The 25,058-nt window shown below is 43.5% G+C and overlaps 2 protein-coding genes across 2 annotated transcripts in view; both read right to left on the bottom strand.

The window, feature by feature from the left end:
• Positions 1–25,058, bottom strand: part of UBE2R2 (ubiquitin conjugating enzyme E2 R2) — a 58,743-nt gene that overhangs the window by 20,277 nt on the left and 13,408 nt on the right. The window lies entirely within an intron of this gene.
• On the bottom strand, positions 7,778–9,189 carry LOC139684436 (uncharacterized; the record flags this gene model as incomplete). The annotated part of the gene is made up of 2 exons (XM_071580396.1): positions 7,778–8,556; positions 8,898–9,189. Coding segments are annotated over 2 exons (1,071 nt in total), but the record flags the coding sequence as incomplete, so codon positions are not given.

The raw sequence follows: 25,058 nt of genomic DNA, 5'->3' as shown, positions 1-25,058 counted from the left end.
TAGCTGTTCTAGAAATAGTTTGTGTCCACTTCTGAACAAAGCAGTCTTCCATCTCATTCCATTTGTAAAACCAATACTTTTGCTGGAGCAATGGTGGAAATATTTGAGACTGATTATCAAAGTGTCATCCTACATTACTGGCATCTCTGGCACTGTGTGTGCATGGAGTTGTCACTCTGGGCACCCACCTCCACTTGGAGGCTTCAGGGTCCAGAATATTGTCTGTTTCACTAGACATTAGCCTACAACATCTCCAGCATCCTGCTCAATCTCATGTTGAACATTTTGGACTTTCACTTTACTGGGTAAGTAGTTCATACTTTCCTGAAGCAGATTTACATCGTAGAATGGTTGAGACAGTGTGATACACTTCAGGTCCACCCAAGTAATCTCTATAGTTTAATTTAATCAAATTCAAGTAATCAGTGAGACTGATTGACAGTGGGGTTGAGGACACCCTCAGCAAGATCAGCAACAACACTGAGGCACGTGGTGCAGTCACCACATGGGAGGGCAGGGATGGTCCATCCATCCAGAGGGCCCCTGACAATGGTCAAGAGGTGAGACTGTGCAAACTCCACGAAGTTCAACAAAACCAAGTGCAAGGTGACAATCCGAGGCACACCTAGAGGTGAGGTGGAGAAGGCATTGAGAGCAGCCCTAAGGAGAAGGACCTGGGGTGATGGTTGATGAAAAGGCCCCCGTGAGCTGTCTGTGTGCGCTCACAGCCCAGAAAGCCAAATGTGTGCTGGGCTGCATCGAAAGGAGCATGGCCAGCAGCGCAAAGGAGGGGATTCTGCCCCTCTGCTCTGCTCTTGTGACATCACAGCTGGACTACTGTGTCCAGTTCCAGTGTCCCCAGACTAAGAAGGACAATGAACTGTTTGAGCAAGTCCAAAGGAGGGCACAAAGTTGGTAAAGGAGTGGGACATGTCCCCAGGGAAGCCAGGCTGAGAAAGTTGGGGCTGTTCAACCTGGAGAAGAGAGGGTTGTGTGGAGACCCCATTTAGTATCTGAAGGGAGTTCACAGGGAAGCCAGAGAGGGCATCTATCAGAAACTGCAGTGTTAGGACAAGAATTAACAGGTACAAATGAAAAGGGAAAACTTAGGTTAGACATTGGGAAGAAACTCTTTACTGTAGAGGGATTTCTTATAGAAAATGGCCAGGAGAGTGATCCAGACTGTATGGACTCTGTGAGATTGAAGCAGCTCCCAGCAAAGAATAAACAAAGGCACAGCTGATGCTGAGTGGTAAAGAAGAAATCACTCCCCAGGAGTTCACACAGTAACTCCCCAGCCTTTCACACAAGAACTCTGAAAGGTTTCTCACAGAACTCTTGAGATTCACCTGGGAACCATTAGGATGTTTTATCAAAAACTGGACTTGTGAGATATGGAATATAACCAATAAAAAATGTTCCTTTATGGTGTGACAATTACTGCAGCCAATTAGCACGTAGCTTTGATCCATATAAACCACAAGCAGTGTATCAATAGAGGGCATTCTACCTGAAACCACATTGGTTTGTCGTGTGATGTCCTTCGATCCTCCACATTATTATCTGCATTACACTTTACTGTGAGGGTTGTGAGACACTGGCACAGGTTGTCCAGGGAGGCTGTGCATGTCCCAGCCCTGGCAGTGTTCAAAGCCAGGTTGGATAAGGCCTTGAGGAACCTGCTCTAGTGGAAGGAGTCTCTGCCCAAGGAAGGGGGTTGGGACTAGATGATCTTGAAGGTCCCTTGCAACTCCTTTACATTCTATGATTCTGCGATAAATCACAACCAAAGCACATCCCAGTTTTGCAGCATTTTGCATCAGCCTTGACAGACTTTCTGTGATTTCACCTATTCATTCCTCCATTTGCATCCTTACCAAAACACAACAGATTGCTTTACTCTCCAGTGAAGCCAGCCATAACATTTGTATCTGCTGAGTGAAGAGAGGTCCAAGCCAGCTCAACAAGACAACATCCTTTCCTTCAGCCTGTTTTAACTATTTTTAGCCAATTCTTTAAACAAGTACCATTCATGAGTCAGTGAATGACTAATTGACTCATATGCTGGATGCAAGAGGAAAGCTCTCCTCAAGGGACAGCCAGTCACATGTTCTGCTAAAAACACAGGGCAGGTCTTGATGTAGTCACCTCTTTCATAAGCAGCAAGGGGAAAGGCATATTTATAGCATTGTAAGTGTAAACCATAGCACTGTGCTGCAGTGTTACACAACTTGCCTCTCCCAGCACAGCAGGCAGCAGCTCTCTGACCAGACTTCTCAAGCTGGCACACCAGCCTTTCCTCAAACCAGGGACAGGTTCCTGGAAGCTGAATGGCAGCACTCAGGAACTGCACTTGGAATCTTATCTACGCTGGCTCCCATGCAGAAGCCAATTAAGCCATTATGCAGCCCTGTTACTTATCTTTCAGCCACTGCATTGCTGATCATAAGCCCTCCTATTCGGAGCTGGATACAGTCAGTAAATCTGGGCAGGCTCAGCAACAGCAAGTCTGTTGGACTGTACCACTTCCAACCAAATAGCTAAATCAGCAGCACCATCTCCAAGTGTGGAGATCTGATCAGCAATGTATTAGTCTAGATTTATAACCCCACGCTGATGCAACTGTGTTACCAATAATCCCAGTGTACACCCCATCTGCAAAGGGTCAATGATCCTGCACAAGCCAGCGAGGTCTGATACACAAATGAAAGTTGCCTCGCTGCCCAGCATCCTCCAGTTCTCTGCAGGACTGGCACTATGTCAGCAGGTGTTTGCTAGTGAGAAGCTTCTATTTGAGACACAAAAGCAAATTATGACATTACTGCATGATGCACCTGTCAGCCTCATTATCACAGGCTGCTTCCAACTGGCCAAGTTCAAAGTTTTAGCTTAGGCAAGTGCATTAGCTGATACATACCCATACTTGCTCCTCAGGCTATTTAGTACAGTAACAGCTTTTGGGTGGGTTTTTTTTGCTAGTGTGGTGCCAAATTAAAGAGGCATTCAGCATTTTGTCATTCTTAACCTTGGATATCAGAAAAAAATTCTTTATAGAGAGAGTGCTCAGGCATTGGAATGGGCTGCCCAGAGAGGGGGTGGATTCCCCATCCCTGGAGGTTTTTCAACTGAGATTGGCCGTGGCACTGAGTGCCATGATCTGGTAAAGGGACTGGAGTTGGACCAAGGGTTGGACTTGATGATCTCGGAGGTCTTTTCCAACCCAATCAATTCTATGATTCACCTCTGACTTGTGCTTAGATTTGGAGGTCACAGCATCACAATCAATTATGGCTTTACTCAAGAGCAACGATGACTGGGTTGCCAGTAAGTGGCACTACAACGGATGAGAACTAAAGAAAGATGAATGTTACCCAAGATACCAGACTTGGTTTTTAAAAAAAGACAACCCTTCCAAATTCCACAATATTACTGAAGTGCTAAAGTTTTAATTTAAGCTTTTGTCTACTGAGCAAAAGGAGCCCAGCTCAAATGATGTTTAATTCATTTAATGATTTCAAAATACAGCCACCCACTCTAAAACAAAAACCGGAGGTAGATCATGGAGGGCTGCAGAGTATTATTAGCTACTTATGACACTATAAAGTACTCCTGCCTGGGCTGAGGGGTAAAAGCAGCAGCATCTGACACACTATCCAGCTCTTACAATTGTATGTGCAACAGCTGCACTACAACAGGCAGACAAGTGGCTCTCATGCTAATGTTTGCTTTCAAAAAAAAAGAAAAGCAGATCAGACTGCTGTAGTCACAAGGAAAAGTTACTGAACTGCCTTCAGTGGCCTCAAAGCACTACTGTTCTTTGAAACTCATTCTGAGTTGTCTTTTGCCAGCTGCCACATAGACCTTATACCACAGAGACCTCACATGCCCCACATGGCCATAGGGAAACAGAACAAGTCCCTGGCCGTAAAGTCCTCAGCTCCTACAGATAACCAGGAAATCACCTCCCGCTCTTTCATGCTCCATTTAACAACCTGATTACACACAGCTAGGCAAGAACAACCTACAAAATTGTTCTTGCTCATCATTAATATGCAGATGCTTAAAAATACATCTTTCAGGCCAGATGGATATACAAGACAAAGTACAACACTGAAGTGAAAGATGGCATTGGTTTTTCCACCTGTGATCCAACTTGTTGCCATGTCAGTTACTAATATGACATCCAGATGAAGCCAGAATCCTCAATTTGCTGAAAAATCTTCTGAAAGAGCCAGCAAAAGGGTGTGAAGCAGTCTGAGTCATCTGCAGTGCAGCACAATTTAAGGTACCCTTTACATACTTCTGATAAAAGCAGAACCAGTGCAGTCAGGCAAAGCTTGGTACATGAATGCTGTGCATCCTTGAAAGTCAAGCTTGAATCTAATTAACTGAAACCATTAAGTTTGAAGGCATTCAGGGTAAGAGTCACAGTCAGGAAGAATCATTTCACTCTCCCACAGGTCAAGAGGATTAAGGTCAAGACAGAAATTTAATGAGACATAGGTAAAATGAGAATACAAGCAAGGAATCTTGTAATTGGGATGGAGAAAGATAGGTCGTGTAAGAAAGTTGTACAGTTGTGTGACTAAAAGCAACTCCTAAACAGCTGTAGCATTATGCAGGATCTCCTGCCAGGACCAAGAAAGGATGTGAGGCAAAATGATAACTCATTTAGTTTTATTTCCCATATTTAGGTGTGTAATAAATATTGCTCTTGAAGTGGGAAATCTGACTTAACTTCCAAATAAATTTCTGTGACAGGTAAGTCATCTCTCTGAAGTGGTGCAGCAGGGACAAGATCCGTGGTGGATCCACAGTCTGCTGTCACCAAGAACTGTGGCGTTGATGAAGAGAAGCCCTCACACAACAATGGGGAAAAGAAGCAGACCAGCCCAGGCTGAGCAACAAGATAAACTGACATATAACTGACAGCAAGAGCTTCTGCAAGGGGTGCTACATTTATGGTGACAGACTTGTAGGAACAGGTGACATCTCAGGGGGAAAAAAAAGGTAGAGAACTTCCAGACAGAACATGTTTTCTACTATGAGACATCACCTTCTACATAGACCCTGCTGGTATCTACCTTCTGGTGATTTTTGATAACTTGTTTTTCAACTCTGCTTCTTAAAGCTGCGACGTTTAAGAAGAGTAGCACAATGCTAGAGGAACACATAATAAAAAATTACCTTCTAAAGAGTTCTCATGTGTACACTAGTAACACACAGCACCTCTTTATCTTGAACTCTCTACAAAAATAAGCCATATTGTATTCCTACAAAGTCTCATCTAAAAGTTACTCCACTTTCTAAATAACAGCATCATCATATGTAATTTTCTGTGACTACACAGACCACTTAATCTACAAAAATTGTGTGTCCAGTAGCTCAAATACAGTGCTCCAGCACACTTGACACTCAAAAATTGTAGCATCCATACAGTCAGTTTGGAAACTGGATTATCATGTACTCAGTGTAGAGAAAAATGATACCCACACATCTGCAAAAACCTAATACCTGAGCACAGGACTTGACTGTAAGAGGAACAAGCTAACGCTGCCAAACTCAAGAATGGCAAAGAACAGGCAATTCATCCATATCTGTATGCTAGACACAAACTCATGGTGATATTCTTTCCTGTCTTATCAGATTAACTCTTGAAAACCTACAGGGCATTAGATCAGACACAGGGTACCTGATGCAAGATGCTTACACCTTACCAACTTACAGCACAGTAATAAGCAGTTTGAAGCAAAAGACAATGTTTTGAGAACATAAGGGTAAGTACAGATACCTGAGAAAGGCTGTGAACCATAAGATAATCTGTGTTGATAATTACAGCCTTATCTATGCTGGGATGAATACTTGATGTTAATGAAAATTATTTAGCCACACTCATCATCAAATATTTTCATGCCTGTTTTTTCGACCTAAGCAAACAACGTAAGAAGCTTCTAGTCAACATCACTTTAAGGTTCATCAGTAGTTAATGACCAGTAACTATTTCAAACAGATGATCTGGGTTCAGCCATGGTATCAAGAGAATGTCTGTATTTTGATTTTAAAAAGAATAATAATTCACTGCTTGTAAAGAGGTGTTGCACTGCCAGATTCGGACATCTGCATGGTAGTCAAAGCATAAGCTGCTTCCTGACACAGAAATGAATCCAAAACATGACTTGGAGGAGCCTCTAGTGGTGATAAAGTAAGTGATTATGAATTAGCAGATGCTCAAGGATAAGCCAATGCCCTTGCTGGCACTCAGGCAGTCCACAGACGGTGACCCGCAGTCAGGTTGGCAGTGATGGGACCTGAAAGCCACTCACACACACACACAGACAGACAGACAGAGACACACACACAGAGACACAGAGACAGACAGAGACACACACACAGAGACACAGAGACAGACAGAGACACACACACAGAGACACAGAGACAGAGACACACACACAGAGACACAGAGACAGAGACACACACACACAGACACACACACACACACACACAGACACACAGACACACACAGACACACACACACACAGACAGACACACACACAGACACACACACACACAGACAGACACACACACACAGACAGACACACACACACAGACAGACACACACACAGACAGACACACACACAGACACACACACACACAGACACACACACACACAGACACACACACAGACAGACACACACACAGACAGACACACACACACAGACACACACACACACAGACACACACACACACACAGACACACACACAGACAGACACACACACAGACAGACACACACACAGACAGACACACACACACAGACACACACACACACAGACACACACACACACAGACACACACACACACAGACACACACAGACACACACACACAGACACACACACACAGACAGACACACACAGACAGACACACACAGACAGACACACACAGACAGACACACACACACACAGACACACACACACACAGACAGACACACACACACAGACAGACACACACACACAGACAGACACACACACACACAGACAGACACACACACACAGACAGACACACACACACACAGACAGACACACACACACACAGACAGACACACACACACACAGACAGACACACACACACACAGACACACACACACACAGACAGACACACACACACAGACACACACACACAGACACACACACACACACACACAGACAGACACACACACACACAGACAGACACACACACACACAGACAGACACACACACACACAGACACACACACACACAGACAGACACACACACACACAGACAGACACACACACACACAGACACACACACACACAGACAGACACACACACACAGACACACACACACACACACACAGACAGACACACACAGACAGACACACACACAGACACACACACACACACAGACACACACACACACACAGACAGACACACACACACAGACAGACACACACACACAGACACACACACACAGACACACACACACAGACACACACAGACACACACACACAGACACACACACACAGACACACACACACAGACACACACAGACAGACACACACAGACAGACACACACACACAGACACACACACAGACACACACACACACACAGACACACACACACACAGACACACACACACACAGACACACACACACACAGACAGACACACACACACAGACAGACACACACACACAAACACACAGACAGACACACACACAGACACACACACACACAGACAGACACACACACACAAACACACAGACAGACACACACACAGACACACACACACACAGACAGACACACACACACAGACAGACACACACACAGACAGACACACACACAGACAGACACACACACAGACAGACACACACACACAGACACACACAGACACACACAGACAGACACACACACAGACAGACACACACACAGACAGACACACACACACAGACACACACACACAGACACACACACACAGACACACACACACAGACAGACACACACAGACAGACACACACAGACAGACACACACAGACACACACACAGACACACAGACACACACAGACAGACACACACACAGACAGACACACACACAGACACACACACACACAGACAGACACACACACACAGACAGACACACACAGACAGACACACACACAGACACACACACACAGACACACACACACAGACAGACACACACACAGACAGACACACACACAGACAGACAGACACACACACAGACAGACACACACAGACAGACACACACAGACAGACACACACAGACAGACACACACAGACACACACACACAGACAGACACACACAGACAGACACACACACACAGACACACACACACAGACACACACAGACAGACACACACAGACAGACACACACAGACAGACACAGACAGACACAGACAGACACACACAGACACACACACAGACACACACACACAGACACACACACACAGACACACACACACAGACACACACACAGACACACACACAGACACACACACAGACACACACACACGGACACACACACACACGGACACACACACACACGGACACACACGGACACACACGGACACACACGGACACACACGGACACACACGGACACACACGGACACGGACACACACGGACACGGACACACACGGACACGGACACACACGGACACGGACACACACGGACACGGACACACACGGACACACAGACGGACACGGACAAACAGACGGACACACAGACGGACACACAGACGGACACACAGACGGACACACACACAGACGGACACACACACAGACGGACACACACACAGACGGACACACACACAGACGGACACACACACAGACGGACACACACACAGACACGGACACACACACAGACACGGACACACACACAGACACGGACACACACACAGACACGGACGGACACAGACACGGACACACAGACGGACACACAGACGGACACACAGACGGACACACACACAGACGGACACACACACAGACGGACACACACACAGACGGACACACACACACACGGACACACACAGACACGGACACACACAGACACGGACACACACAGACACGGACACACACAGACACGGACACACACAGACACGGACACACACACGGACACGGACACACACACGGACACGGACACACACACGGACACGGACACACACACGGACACACACACGGACACACACACGGACACACACACGGACACACACACGGACACACACACGGACATACACACACACAGACTTGGGACCAAGCAGGATGATTTAAATATGGGTCTGCCTGCAAGTTCTGCCTTGTATTGATTCAATAAGGGAACACACCAGCTTGACTCTGATCCTCAACTTTAGACATATAATAACATTAAGTACATAAACTCAGTAAAGAATTCTGAAAGTTTCTGAGAGAAAGGAGCAGTGTCCTTACCCAATATCTGCATCAAGTTATATTGGCACAGGTAGATCACTGTTTTTAAATAAACTGTCTATGCACACAGAAGGTAAGGATGTTTAAGGATTTGCTGTGCAGACACACATCCTTTGAGCAATTCTACACTGATATCAGAGCACCATCTTCCATAGGTTACATGGCTGGAGAAGGTCTTGCTGCTGTAAAAGGGCTTTTCCAGAGTGTGAACTCTGGCACTATCAACTGGAAGCAGTTCTATTTGCATTCCATTTGGCAAGACCAGCAGGTATCATTAACTATGGAGTTCCTTCAATCTTGCAACTTGTTTCAGCCACTCTGACATGGCCCATTACCAGGAAGATGGTTTCTCTCTTTTGAAAAGCCCTGTAACATTACACTTCATGGTAAGCACTAATACAGATGTAACACTGCCTTTAAGAGAGCAAAAAATCACATTTAATGATTTGGCTGCATCAACTCAACATATTATTTAGGTTCTAGTAAGTGCCCTTAAAGAACTGGAGCATCTGGCATCAGGTCCTGGGTAAAACTGCCAGTTTTTGTTTGTAGTTACAAGGTTCAGACACTGAAAAAGTTAATGCTCTTTCAGCACTTTGCAACAACAATTGCAGGCTAGACACTGTCAAAGTACTTCAGAAGTTTGGGTTTTAGCAGCTGACAGATTTGTCTGACAACTGTATGTCTCTATCTTTCTTATATTCCATCTGATATGCAAAGTAAAATCTCCCCAAAATCAATTAATAGAACTGATGTTAATATTTTTCCCCTGAATACTTCCAAAAGTTATGCATCTGTTTGTATAGTAACTTAAAAGCCATCTACACATTACCAGTATGTTTACAGTAATTGCCAGTTGTCAGGGTTTGTTTTAGAAGACCTGGATATAATGAAATAAAAACTATAGCCCTTAAGAGATTCTCTGACTGGCAAATAATACATAAAAAGGTAAGCATCAGCATCTATTATTTAAATTATAAATTTAAGAAACCATGCTGCTGTGTTAGACCTTGGGATGAAAATTATACTGCAAATTGACTGGAAGCCAAAAATAATTTCTTTCCCCCTATGTAGCCTACAGAGCTACACTTCTACATTGTTAGTCATATTCCTGCATGGAACTCATTTCCTGAAAAAACCCTCAGAATTCAGCAGATGCTACCATGGAATAAGCATGGAATGATGTGCATTTAAAAGCTCCGTATATCTTGGCAGATTTTGGGGGAGATCACAGTATTGTCTGGGATGGAGTAACACTGCAAGGTGACCAGCCAAGAGGAGTTAACTGTTTTCCTGCAGCTGCTTTATTTACTCTGCACTGCTCTCAGCCGCCTTCCTCCACAGGAGCAGCTACAGGATGGAAACCTTAGACTAGGAAACCCCTTTATGCCACACATGTGTTTTCAGTTTTCATTGTCTCTAAGGAAAAGCATTTTCAGATGAGCAAAATGATCTCCACCAGGCACTACAACAGCAGTGACCTTCAGTGGCACAGAAAGCAGTCTGGGAAGTTGAGTATCAGATCCAAGAGTCTCCCCTGTTGTACCAAGAGGGTTATGCATGTCCAGATCAGAACAATTTGCCTCCACATCCTTCCACAATTCTGAGCCAGCCCCATAAAACAGAGATTACACAGAAACAGCACCACTGAGGCCTATAAAGTACACCAAAGTAGGATTTTGGGTAACCCGTGTAACATGGACCCACAAAAACACTGTCAAGACAGATCCACAGCCAGGGACCTTGCCGATGCCATCACCCATTTCCTGTGTGGGGCACACAAACAGCTCAGCCAAGCAGCACCACAAACCACCTCTGCACATCTGACCCTTAATGTTGCCCCTTCCTGCTCAGCATTATCCTGTTCTATATCCAATAGGGATGGTTCTGGTGCAACACAGAATATCAGACAATGCCCAAAACCACTTTGCCTTTAACTGTCCCACAGGAAGCAGAGGTTTATACCACGCTACTCAAAGCTTGAGGCAAACATGCTTGCTTTATAAACACCTAAAACTCAGCAACTCTGCCAGACTTTGAAGGACAAAGTGGTCCCATGAAGTGGCAGAACTTTTTTCCTATGCATCAAACCCATGGACAGGGAACATCACTAGTGCTCATTTTAGTCTTCACACAAACACTACCTTCTCAAACTTGTTAATTTTAAATAAAATCTTCACACTGCTCTTATAAATGGCCATATTCTTGGGAGTACAATAACAGGACTGTAATCCCCTGCTCTATTAACAGAACACCTCAGTGCTCCTGAGCACAGCCAGAAGCAATGCTTACATATCAGTTAGAACATCTCCTTGCTCGTAAGATGCTTTGCAGTAGCAGCAGAGTTCTCCTCCCCTGCACAGCAATACTAAGCAATCATACAGAGATAAGAGAATCCCTTTTAACTCCCACTTTGCCTCCCACTTGTTAGTACAGCCATGAATACCTACCATAACAGGACTTTCTTCAGAGCTTTTAGAACCCTAATTACCACCTTGGCACCAATTAGGTCAGCAGAAGCTGGTGTTTTCTGAAACCTGGTGGAGCAGGAGACAGCAAACTTACCACTGCCATGCCAGTTGAGGAGGGGAAATCAAAGCCATTACTATCCCAGGAAGTAGCAGGATTCACATATAGTATAAACGACGTCAACTATTTGTGTTTTTCTTTCAAGTCAAATGTAGAAACAGAGGAAGTGAAAAAAAACATTTCTCAGCCAGGATCTCCCTCTTCCAAACAGGGTACCTTTAGCTACAGATTGCTTGATGCTCAGTCTCCTCTTTTCCTGGCCACTCCCCTGTCGAAGGACTTTAAAGTGTATTAACTTTAGTCCAATCAAGGTCAAAACTTTAAATATCTGCATACAAACCAAACCAGGCTTTAGCAATAGGGCAAGGATCTGTCTCTCAAACTACAATTCAAGATACTCAATACAATTTCCAATTAACATGCTATGCTTTGAAGTTTGGAAAAGTTATCCTCTCCAACCCCAACAAATTACCACCACAAATGCCAAGAGATTTCCTACAAATTCCTGTTATGGAAAGCATGCAAGTTTTGTTCTGAAGGTTACTGCTCAGTATTCACTATGTGAAAAGAGAAACTCTAAAAAAGATCACTTTTAAGGGACTTTTTGATATTCCCAACATTTGAAGTGCTCAGGTCAGAGCTTGCTAACTTTGAGCATCAGTGTAAAAAGCAGAGATCATACAACTCATCTGGGTACAAAAAAAACAAGTATCAGAAGGCTTGACAAGTTATCCTCTGTGCCTCATTTTAAGATAGAAATTCACACTAATATGCAGCACTGTCAAGAATCCATAACCTTCCTAACAGGATACTTGAGAGCTACACAAGCAGATGACTTGCATCTACCACAGAAAGCAGGGGGAACAATAAAGAACTCTGCCTTTGACTTCAGCCTTCTGCTTCACGTGCTACAAAACAAATTACATCATATTGATTTTGCTAATCCATTCCAAATATGGTACACTTCAAACAAACCTGCAATGTAAGTTGATTAGACAACACTGACAAGCCAGTCAGTGAGTCCAAGAGCAAAACCGGAACAACATCTAATCTGCTCACAGTTTCTCCTCCGGTATCCCAGGAAACCAGCTGCAGCTGCTGGGTTCAAGTTGTGTACTATGGCAAAAATGTCTGCAATCCCACTCTAATAACCAGCATTTCCACAACTGCAAGGCAGTGTCTGTATGGCAGAGCAGCAGCTCCTCTACAGAATCTGGAGCATGAACTGCATGTGTAGCAGCCTGGGGAGCCCGGGCACTCCCACCTCAGAAATGCTTTGGCTTGGTCAGACTGCATGAGATTTGCAGAGATATCCATACAAACCCAGCTCACCTGCACTGGAATGAAGCACAGGAGCACTTGATGCCAGGGTATCACAAGATAAATGGTCAGTCACTTCCCTTCCTTGGAACGACCCTGCCATTCCTTGGTCACATAACTCAAGGAAACTTCAACTTCATTAACACATTATCCTGTCCCCAGGAGATAAGCAAAACCCATCAGATGGAAGGTTTTCTATCTGGCAATTTAGTTATTTTCTACCTGCTAAGCATTTTATAATTTTAATGTCTTAACAGCCCTGGTCTTCAGAACCTGACCCACTAGAACATTTGCTTCTAGAATAGTCTAAATCACCTATAATAATAGTCTCAAATCCTAATTTATTTTAGGTACTGTGTGTGCCATTTTAGTCTGACACTTCCCAGCCTTGAAGCACTTAGCAGTCTGTACAGCAAAGATGCAGAGAACACACCAAACTGACTGCCCACACTCCAGAAGTCAGCATTTAGACTCCTGGATTCTTCTCAGGAGATGCTTTCAGAGAGACATATTTAGCCCAATATTATTTTTCTACATGTTAAATATTTCAAATGGTGCTTATTAAACTGTTGAAATAAAAACTGTGGGGAAATTTAGATTTATAAGGTTAACTAAGCACTATCTTCCTGCTAATACAAAAGATCACAGGTACCAAACCATGCTCTGCTATTCTCAGTCAAAACACTGCAGAGAGTCCAGGTGTCCCTCTCAGGCAGAGAGGCTGACACTCTATGTTTTAGTTTCAGGATCTCATCTGCCTTTGCTACTGATTGTTTGCACAAATGCCTACATTAATTTACAGTGGATGACCAAACTATATTTAAAGCCTTTCTTTCGCTGTTCTTTTCCTCCCCATACCCTGCAAGTTCAGCTGCTTTAAGTACTTTACTAAAACCTACCAGACAGTATCAGAGACAAAACAGTGCACTGAGCAGACAGAAACAACTCTGATGTAGTGCACAAATTAGTATTGGGAAGGACAACAAATTAAAATATGACAGTTTGATTCAAATGTCAACTGTTTGGAAGTAACCTCATATTAATGCCAAAATCTGACCTGGAGATTCCTTCAAGCTGATTCTTTTCGCCTGGACACCTGAACTGGTCTTTGTCTCCCTTCTCTGAGGCCCCTTGGCAAGGAGAAGGCAGAGACTTCTCCCTTCCTTCCAACACTGTTCATGGAGGTTTTTAAGGTGAGACTGGACATGGCACTGAGTGTCACGATCTGGCAAAGTGGGACTGGATTAAGGGCTGGACTTGATGATCTCAGAGGTCTCTTCCAACCCAGCTGATTCTATGATTCGATTTCCCACGCAGTCAGTGTCATTGTGCTCCAGTGCTGTTGTCCCAAAACGGGCTCTCTGAAGAGCCAGATCCCCACACCGAGCTGAGGCACTTGATTTATTTACAGTTCTGCAGCAACGGGGGCTGGATGGGAAGTCCACAGAGCCAGCATGACTACTATCAAAACCTTTCACTATTTATACATTTTAGCAAACAAAGGCATTAATGTTCCTTGGCTACAAGTTACATAGTTCCCTCGTTAATAAGTATTCTCTCTTATTTTGATTAAACAATTCCCTAATTTCTCATGCTAAGTAGTCTGCATGCTGAGGTTTTCTCTTGAGTTAGTGGGGTTTTTGAGTTGGCAGCAGAGTTACCTTTTATCCAGTCGAAGCTGATTTCAACTCAGTTGACTTTGTTAGTTTCTCCCTTTTCTTGGGAGTTCTGCCAAATGTCCTTGTGACTGGTAGATTCTGTATTCTCTGTGCCCACTATCAGTGGTACATCGTGCTGCCCAAGCTTTGTTAACCTCCCCCCAGGTCTGCAATAACTGAATCATATCAAGGCCTAAAGTGTAATGAGGCCATTACACCAAGAAATAATTTATCTAACACCTGGACACCAGCATCAAGAGTCTCTCAACAGTGAGGAGGCTCTTTAGAAGAGCAAAAAAGGTTACAGTGAACTCATTAAAGAACTGAGGAAGCTCAAGGGGTACTCGATGGTGAGTACAGGTGAAAACTAGCTGTAACAGGAAATCAGTGATGCAGATTGGACTTCTTAGTTGAGCAGTTTTCAGGTAAAGACGAAGTAGCGTCCTTGTAAACTTTTTGTTACAGTTGTCTCAGATGATAGAAAGTATCCATGCTGCAATAGACAAAGTTCTCCGGAACTAACTTCAAAGCATCTCTGAAAACCTGAACTTGTATCTGTTTCTTCCTCACTAGTAAAGACGCCCTCCTTTCCCAGTTATCTTTGGATAACATCAGGTATTTCAGTACTCAGATTGCTCCCTGCTTCCACGCTTTCTCTCCACCACTAGACATTTGGAGCAGCAGCTCTGAGGATGCTCAGAGCACAGTTGTACTTGTGCACCACAGCAGCTGCTTAGGGAAAGAGAAGCTCTGGGAGCTCAGTGCCAAAATGCCCCCAAAGCTTGTTTAGATTTACAGTATTTAAAAAAAAAAGTGAAGTCTAATAGGTACTGTAAGAGCAGCTTACTAGTTATACACCGAGCAGGACAGCTCAGGGTCCCAAACAAGCACCACAGGGAATGTGTTGTCAGATCGGGACGCAGGCAGCAACTGGAATTACTGTGTCAAACACTCTGTTAAGAACATGGTGAACGATGACAGTGTGGGCAGCATCACCACAAGCTCTTGAACTCCACAAATGCTGAATTACATAAACTGTTGTTTCCTATTTCTTATACTCAACCATGCACCTGATAAATCCTCAGTATTAAACAAACAATTTAGCATCTGAATTAGCACTAAGCGAAGAATGAACCAGTCAAGTCACAAGAGGTTCCTTCTCCTGCCCCTCGTGGCACCTCTGTTTATGCAGCCAAGTTACGAACTAGCCAGAAGGTGCCTCGTTTTTAATTTAAATGGATTATTTTGAAAGAAGTCACTGCTTAGACCTTTATTTACGGAGTTAAGTGCCAAGAGTTCAGTCAGGACATCCTTAGATGAAGCAGCCACTTGAATCTTTCAGTAAGTGTGGGACTGCATGAACAGAAAATCCTCCACAAATGCCAGTGTTACCTTTCCTAGTAGCAACTCATGACGGGACAATTCTGTACACTGTCAGTTGTAGCTATAGGTGTTAATCTGTTGATAATCTGAATACTGCATACATATACTCTGTCAGTATTGTTCTACTCTGGGAAGACTAAACACAGCCAGGGTTTTCCTTCCTTTCCAACCTACTGCCCCAGCGTACCCAAACATAATTTGGCAGCTGCAGTTCAGGGGAATGGCAGCAGGGAAAAATGACCTAGACAAGTTAAATTAGTGACCTGCTTGCTTGTTTAGTGATAAAGACAGCCAAGCCAACAACTTCTGGCCAGACTTCATGATCACCTGATTTATAATGTAGATTTCAGAACTACAGCTTCAGCAGCACATGTACCTCTTCAGAGCATGTCATTACTGGAAGAGTGGAAGAAGGAAGCACTCACCACAATCCAGCTCTCACACAGCCTAGTTACAGTAGAAAAAAATCACCTGTCACCACCCTTCAGAGTATGCTGGGGTTTCAAGAGTGCTCTAATTTACTTTATATTTGCATACCACAAGCTATACAGCAACCATCATTTTTGCAGCTCATTAGTAACCACAAACCCCTTTTGCATCTGTGGGTTGGGTTAACCTAACAGGTTAGGGAGCAACCAGCAAGTCACAGCCTCATCATACTGGACATTACACAAGCATGTCACCCTTAAAATGCACCAACAACCCTCACTGCTTCTTGTAAGAAGAGACAAGTTTCAAAATATCCTTCTTTCCTCTCATTATAGAGAAGTCAGTACATTGTGAGTACATTGTTAGCTGTTCAAGTTACCCTGCAATATTTTCAGGCAGCCTCTTCCCAACCAGGCATCATTCATAGCATGTATCAATGTATAAAGCAGAAAAAGAACAATCAGACGCTGAAATGACCACCAGACCAGAGGCAGTTCCAGGTGCTTAAAAGAAAAAACAACAAGAAAACAAACAAACCAAAGCCAACACCAAAAAAATCCACCCCCCAAATACATGAAAAATAACCAACTAAACCCCTTTTGATTCAATTTAGGATCTGTGGGAAGAAGCACTTTCTCCTGCTGGCAAGATGGCCCTGGTGCTAGAAGCAGATAGACTGGCAGCTTCGCTGTAGATCCAGTATATTTTATGTCTTCAAAGTGTTTCAAAACAAGTATCTGGAAGACATCTACATAATTAACTATTGTTCAGTGTTGCTCAGTAAGATCCTGACATCCTTTGAAGACAGAAAGCCTGCAGAGACAAAGATGGAACACTGTGGATGTCTACAGCCTGCACTAACAGCAAGTTGGGCAACAATTCAGGCTCAAGAGTCCTGACCTTCCTCAGGGGGAAGATGGAGAAGTTGAATGCTGGGGAAGTTCTAGCCAGGTGGGGGTTGGTCTCTTCTGCCAGGCACTCAGCAACAGGACAAGGGGGCACGGGCTCAAGCTCTGCCAGGGAAAATTTAACTTGGAGATCAGAAAAAAATTCTTTCCAGAGAGAGTAATCAGGCATTGGAATGGGCTGCCCAGAGAGGGGGTGAATTCCCCATCCCTGGAGGTTTTTCAACTGAGATTGGCCGTGGCACTGAGTGCCATGATCTGGTAAAGGGACTGGAGTTGGACCAAGGGTTGGACTTGATGATCTCAGAGGTCTTTTCCACCCCAATTGATTCTGTGATTCTATGAAGTGGCCTCAGGAGTATACCAGCAGTGACCTGTGCAGCACAAGCTCCTTCATATTTGCTCCAATACTGCCCCATCTCTCAGTCTGTGGACACCAGATCTCATAAGGTCACATTGGGCCACAGCTACTGCAGCCATCAGGATTAAAATGCTGTTATTCTCCCACCAGCATGAAATAAAAATTCTCAGCAAATCCAGTGCAGAGTAACCCACAGTGTGCACTGCGCTGCAAGTGCTGCACAGCTCCCATTCCCCGTACAGTCACTGCTGCACTGTATCTCAGGGGGGTTTGTGCTTCTGCTCTAATGTCCAAAATAAACATCCAAGGCAGCGTATCTAATTATATCTAAGGTAACACATAGCTCATTTGCTGTCTCACTGTGAGCAGTTAGCTCTAAACACAGCCATTGCAGTATCAGACTAATGATCATGGAACTCTGCATCACTAGTTCATTGTCCTTACAGTCCAGTAGCTTAACACAAAAAGCCATAACAGCAAGGTTTCTAATTTGCAAATTAAACACTGACTGATCTGACATTCTTGTACATGTTATCATAGGACACTGAAGTTGCTTCCAGTGTGAAATGTCTTTAAAATCACAGCTTCATCCAAGAGACAACTGACCAACCACAACAAATGAATGAAAAAATACCACCAGAAAAAAATAAGAATATGTAAAACAAGCCAGACAAAGACAAAGTGTTTATAAGGATGGATTTTTAAGTCATCTACCTGTTACCCTGAAAGATTGTCTGCCGTAAGTACATTACGAGGACTGAGCACAGAACAGGAACTGGTTGAGGCTGCCTTTTCACCCCATATATACAGATGTGTTCTCCAAAAATAGAAGAGCAGAAGTTTAGAGAGGAAGAAGATCCTGCACTCTCCAGAAGAGATTAATCAGTAGCTACATGAAAGTACCTTATTCTTAGATTTTTCTGGACCCTGCTAGAAGAGGAGTGACATGATAAGCATTTCATGGGTGAGCATGACAAATCTGATGCTTGTGAAGTGCATTCCAGTAGCCAGTGCTGACTTGGAGCTCACCCTGGGAAACTCCAGGTCTAAACCCAGGATTCTCCTTATGTTCCTTCTCAGTGGTGCTTGGTGACCTGCCCAAGAGAAGAAACAAGAAACAAAATGCCCAGACACGTCCTGAACACTGAGCTCTTGGAAATTAACACTGAACTCAAGGTTACATACAGGTATGTGTGCAAGGCTGACTCAGAGCATGAATCCTGTGTGTGACCACTTGTACCACGCATTTCATTCAGATGATTGTCTTAATTTCAAAAAAAAAAAACCCAAAAAAACAAAAAAACAAACAACCAAACCTAAACCAGGACACCTTATTCAACCAGCTGGCACTGGGGCATTTGGCCCAAAGGCCCTTTAACTTGCACCTCTACCTTCTGGGTGGATGCCTTACCCTAAAGGGCATTAAGCACAGCTCTCTTCAGCTTTCCCCTTGGCATCAGGCCACTGTCCAGACAGGAAAGCAAAAGCCAAAGCCAGAAAACAAAAGCAGACTGACTGCCCAGAACACAGAGCTTGGAAAGAACTGTCAGGATCAGTAACTCTTCACACTGGCAGGTGAGCTGATGAACAGGAGCAATCCCTCATTCCAGCTGTGCACCTTAAGCTACAGAGGCAAGTTCCTGCACTGCTGGCTGGGTTTTGGCCCTTCCCAACTATGTAGACAAGAGCCCAAGAGGTAAAACTTTTAACCAGGGAAGGGAAGGATTCCTCAGTATAAACTCACAACCTGATAATCACTTTACCTCAAAAAAAACCCCAAAACCAAACTCAGAAGATAAGGGCTTAGTCCTTTTAAGATGAAGAAGGAACTGAACTTGAAGGAAGAAGGAACAGTACTTTTGGCTGAGAGCCACATATTAAATTTCTTGCAGAAGCCAAGACTCTGAGGAGGGCACAGTTGTCCCCAGGCAAGAGATGGCAGAACTCCTCCAAGTCCCACTACAAGGTTGGGCATGTAAAATAAGTAGGGTGGCTCTTAATGCCACCCTTCTGTGCTGGAGCTGCAGACACTTCAGGCACCTCTGGCCAATTTTAGTTCTTTACCCTACTTACCACAGATTGCTCTACAACTGTGGTAAGTTACAAGGCAAGAATGTATGAGATAAAAATATTTCTACAAAGACATAGCAGGGATTATTTAAGAAGACTGCATTATTCCTTAAATTTAAGTGAAACTTTGATCTTGGACAACCAAACTTGCCCAGAACAAACAATTAAGAAAGGAAGAACAATGAAGCAAAATCATGAAGTGAAGGCTTTTCCAGCACCCCAGCAAAGCTAAGCAACCTCCAGATGAGACATCCAAAGCATCTGAACACCAAGTACCATTCCTCCTTTATCACAGCCATGGTTAAACTGCAAAGAGCAGAATGGGATCCAGCAAAGCAGCTCACAAATTTCCACGAAAAGAGACACAGATGATTTGGTTTTTTTTGCCTAGGTGAAGCTTCCTACAAAATACTTCAAAGTTTGGGAAGGAGGCTATCAAGCACTCTTAAATGCCTGCCATGTCAAGTGGGAACACAAGAGCTTTGAAGACAAAATCTAGGAAAGATCCAAGCTCAGGGCTGGCAGTCAGGCTGATCTGAGCACTCATCTGGAGGAGTTCCCATTTACTGTTCAGCAGTGGAAGTATTACCAACATAAAAGCATAACAGGTCAGCACAAACAAAATTTCAAAGGTTTGATCCGGAGTTAAACACTACAGAAACCACCTGTGTTTTGCTAATTATTGCTAAGCAACATTAAGGCCAACAGTTTAGCAGAGTTCAAAAGGAATTAGGAATCATATGGGTAGTAAGAACATCCACAATTACATTAGCTAGGATAAAACAGTTTATAAAAGGATTAAAGGAATACCACACCTTGTGGCATAAGTCAGACATTATACCATAGATAAAGATTTCCTTCTGATTGTTTTGCTTAGCATAGAACAGTAGAAATCATGCCCACTGTTCCAGCAACTCTTACCTAAATTGCACTAAGAATCAGCTTCACAAAAACCAAAATCAAACTAGACTTCACTATCTCGGGTTTAGGCTTCTTTAGTGAGCTTGTTCAACTGCACATTACAACTATCCTGGAAGAAAAGCAACTCAACCCAAAATTAGCTGATTCATATTCACAAATGCTTGCAACACACTAAACTAGAATTGAGAGGTTTAAGTCACAGAAGTTGATGTGGCTCACCCTGAAAGCCAGATCATCACAACAAAACACACAGACCATCACAATGAAACACCTAAGTAAGGTGTTTTCTCTGCTGATTTCAGTAACCAGATACTACCTGAAGCTAAAAAAAAGTCCAAAGTTGTATAACAGGCTTGCCTTGTCCTGTCCTAGAAAGGATCAGAAAATTGAGACCTTCTCCATTCAGAAGAAGCTTTGCCCCAGCAGCAGGACTATTTATTTTAGAAGAGTGTAACAACTTTGATCTCATACCTTGGACTCCAAGACATTAGTCTAGTTCAAGTCTGATAGAATAATTAAAGATGTGCAGAAATCAAATGTTTTTAGCAGTCTGCTTTCCTTGCATCTACACAAAGCAGCTTCATTTGCCATCGGCCCCATGAACGGGCAGAGACATTCAGACAAAGGAGTTGAAATTACCGAGTAATCTCCTGCTGAAGCACCACGAACCACATGCTTTCCTCAGCAAACACAGACTACTTCATGCACTAACAGTGCCTAGTTTATAAAGCTCCCTGCATCAAGCTTGATTTTGACAAGAGGGTAGTTTTGATTGTACTAGGCCTTTTTGCAACTTTTAGCTGTTAAAACAGTGAAAACAGGTGGATAAAACAGAATAGCAGATCTAAACCACAAGTACAGAATTCAAAGGGTTTCTATAAGATGATGAGAGTTTCTTCCCATACTCCCTCACCTTTTTAATTAAATATTCTTTGCCAATGATAGGAAATATTTGGAGAATACACCACTCTACTTCCAGAAGTAAATTGTGAATCTCAACCTGTTGATCAGTGTCATACGAAGTTGCAGAAGACTTAAGAGGTCCTGCATCAGAGTAGCACTTTCAGTGTAAAAAGCTTTGAAGGTTCAGAGGGAGATGTGAGACAGGTTAAAAACTCCAAAGCCAGAGAGGGGGGAAATCCTAAACAGGTATTTATTCCACTGCTCCTTTAGCAAAAGCTCCTCACAAGTGACACAGCTACCATCAGTATCTGCATTACACCAGGGACCGCAGATTTTTACTTTAATGTTTCAGTATGGCAGAAGCTGATGTCACTTGCCAAGGAAAAGTTCTAATTTGGCAAAGCTTCAGAAGTCAAATCAACTCCTAACTGTAACACAGGCTTACACTGGCTACTAGAGAAAGGCAGAAGAGATTTTTCCCGTGTTGAAACATGTGGCTAAAGCAGAAATAGATGGTCAAATGACCAAATGAAACAACCAGAGCGCCAAACTGGATCTGTGTCATATCTGTATCGTGTCCCCTGCCTCGTATCCTGACCATTACCAGGTAACTTTTAAACATGTAGGTAAAAAACCAAAACCATCAACACAGTGACTGTTACTGTATCTGTAGGGTAGGATTTTTTCCAGAAAAAAAAGGAAAAAACGTGATGGGAAATCGATCCTTTCAGCAGTTTTCATCACTTGAGGCCCTTTGCAAGAAGTAACTTGTGAGTTTTTCACTCACATTTGAATGAAGCTTCTATGACTTTTCACAAGTTATTGCACAAAGAGAAGCTCAGAAAACAGCTACTGGATGAGAGGCAGAAGGAGCACACCTAATTTTCTGTAACTTCTCTGAGCACCTGGTGTTCTGCTTAAGATTCAGTGACTGTCGAAATACCTGTCATAGTTGGCAGCTACAAATATGCTTGTGGCAGCAGGAAACAACTGGCTCAAACTCTGCTTGTTTTATTCAGTTGGGCTTTCTCTGGCTTTTGGTTTTTGTGCCAAATTGAAAGAGAATTAATTGCTCCAGAAGGAAAGTATCAGATTAAAAAGTAACAGTTTTATCTACAGAGCCACATATCAGCACGTGCAGTCATGACAGCAAAACACACATGGTAAGATGGCTCAATTTCTCACCATGGAAAGCACTACAGGAGACCCAGAGCAATCCTGGACACAGTTGCACCTTCAGCAGTTTAGCTCTGACATGGAATACAATTCTCACACAAGTATCTGCTTGCTTGCAGGGTTTATTTTGCACTGGGATTTGCCGCAATATTTCTATGACTAGACTGAATAGTGGAGCTGCAAAATGAAGCACTCCAGCAGAACCTGAATTCACACCTCATGCATCAGTCACCTTTTGGGAGACAGATACACCCCGGTAGGTCTGTCCCCAAAATCTTGCCTCACGCAGCAAGAGGGCAGCCAGGCACACAGTCATTGCCAGAGAAGAACCATCACAGTTGCATCACTCAAGAATCCCAGCACTGAAACAGTGACTTGCTGTTACAGTCAAATCAACTCCCTGTATAAGCCTCAAGCTGCTCATTGCTCCTGGTTCTTCTGTCAATTCATTCCCATTTCTCAATCTTAACACTTGGTTGCTATTTTCCTGAAGATATTTAAGTGGCTGCTGTTGCCAGGACAACCACTTCATCAACACCAGCACCTCAGCTCATCTATCTTGGGCTTCCCTTCCGTTCACCATGACTTCTAGGAAATCAGCTGCCAGAAACAGTAACTTCGAAATCTGGCTTTTGTTTTTTTAACTTTTAGTAGTAGCCTTTCAGATCTCTGTTCTAAGAATCTCAAGTTCCTGTCATAGGAAGAGCTTTGTTTAAATTACACCCTGAGAAGTGAGGTTTCCTGCAAAGCTGGAAGAAGTTTGATAGCTCAAATTCCAAGGCACTGAGGCAACCACAGAGGTATACATCCAAATCAGGTTTATGCATGCCTATGCTCCTGCTTTAAGTAACTCCTTCAGTTTTGTTGTCTGTTACCAAGAGAAACAGGAAGTGACACAATATTTCTTACACTTATCAAACTCAGCTAGGCCCTGAAATGCATACCCATATGTGTGCCTTTTCTAAAAAGTATCACAGAACCTCCACAAAGCAATTAGTAAGTGGATAATCCCCATAATTATATGCTTAAGCTGCCAAACCCTCCTGCCGCAGCAGCCATGAAACCTGGTAGCAAATTCAGCTGAGCTCTGCAAGCAGACAAGTCCTAGGATAATAGAATACAATTTCTAGGAGTTTCTCAACAGTGAAAGTATGGAAATAAGATCCTGCATAGCACTTCCCTTTCCTCAACCCACCCATGTTAGATCCAGAGAAGACTTCAAAAGTTCAATCACAGCAAGGGTTTGGATCAGAATTTACACCTTATAAAATACGAGATAAGCCAACAGAAAAAATTAAGCCAGGTTTGGTTAAGTTCTACCACCACCCAGCATCTTTGTATGATCAGCATCTCAAGCCACATGAGAGCAACTTCCCAAGTTTGTGCCTACATGGCCCTTGTTGCTGTGCCTTAGAGATTCACAGCTGCAACTGTCCTGGCTTTGCATCCATTAGCACAGATACTGGTCAAGCCATGGCAACGTGGGATTAGGCACGGGCTGCAAACCAGCTTGTAAGCTGGGTCAGTTCACTACTGGTGTTAAATATCAGGCTGCTGCTACCAGACCCCACTGCCATGCTTGAGACAGGTCAAATGTGCCATTGCTGCATTGCAGACATTCTTGAACACTATAAAGTGATCTCAATGGTTTATTACTGTAGGCCTTGGTGGTTTGCCATGGTTGCCACAGTGTCATTGGAGAATGCCCCATGTATTCCTTTCGCTGTTCCTCTTCACACAAGGTTAACAAAATTAGAGAAGGTAAAGGCTTTATACTCTGCCTGAAACTCAAATTGTACATGACAATCAACTAAGCTGTGAATAAAGATTGTCTTAGCAAATAAATATCATACAACAGCATTTATCAATAAATATATATATCAATCATTAATAATAAAAGCAGTGAGAAACACGAGGTTCCCTTATAAAAGGAAGGTACCTGCAGGTC

Source organism: Pithys albifrons, chromosome Z, assembly GCF_047495875.1.
Source record: "Pithys albifrons albifrons isolate INPA30051 chromosome Z, PitAlb_v1, whole genome shotgun sequence".
Taxonomy (NCBI): Eukaryota; Metazoa; Chordata; class Aves; order Passeriformes; family Thamnophilidae; genus Pithys; species Pithys albifrons.
The sequence above is the reverse complement of the archived record's forward strand: the minus strand, read 5'-3'. Positions and strand labels throughout refer to the sequence as shown.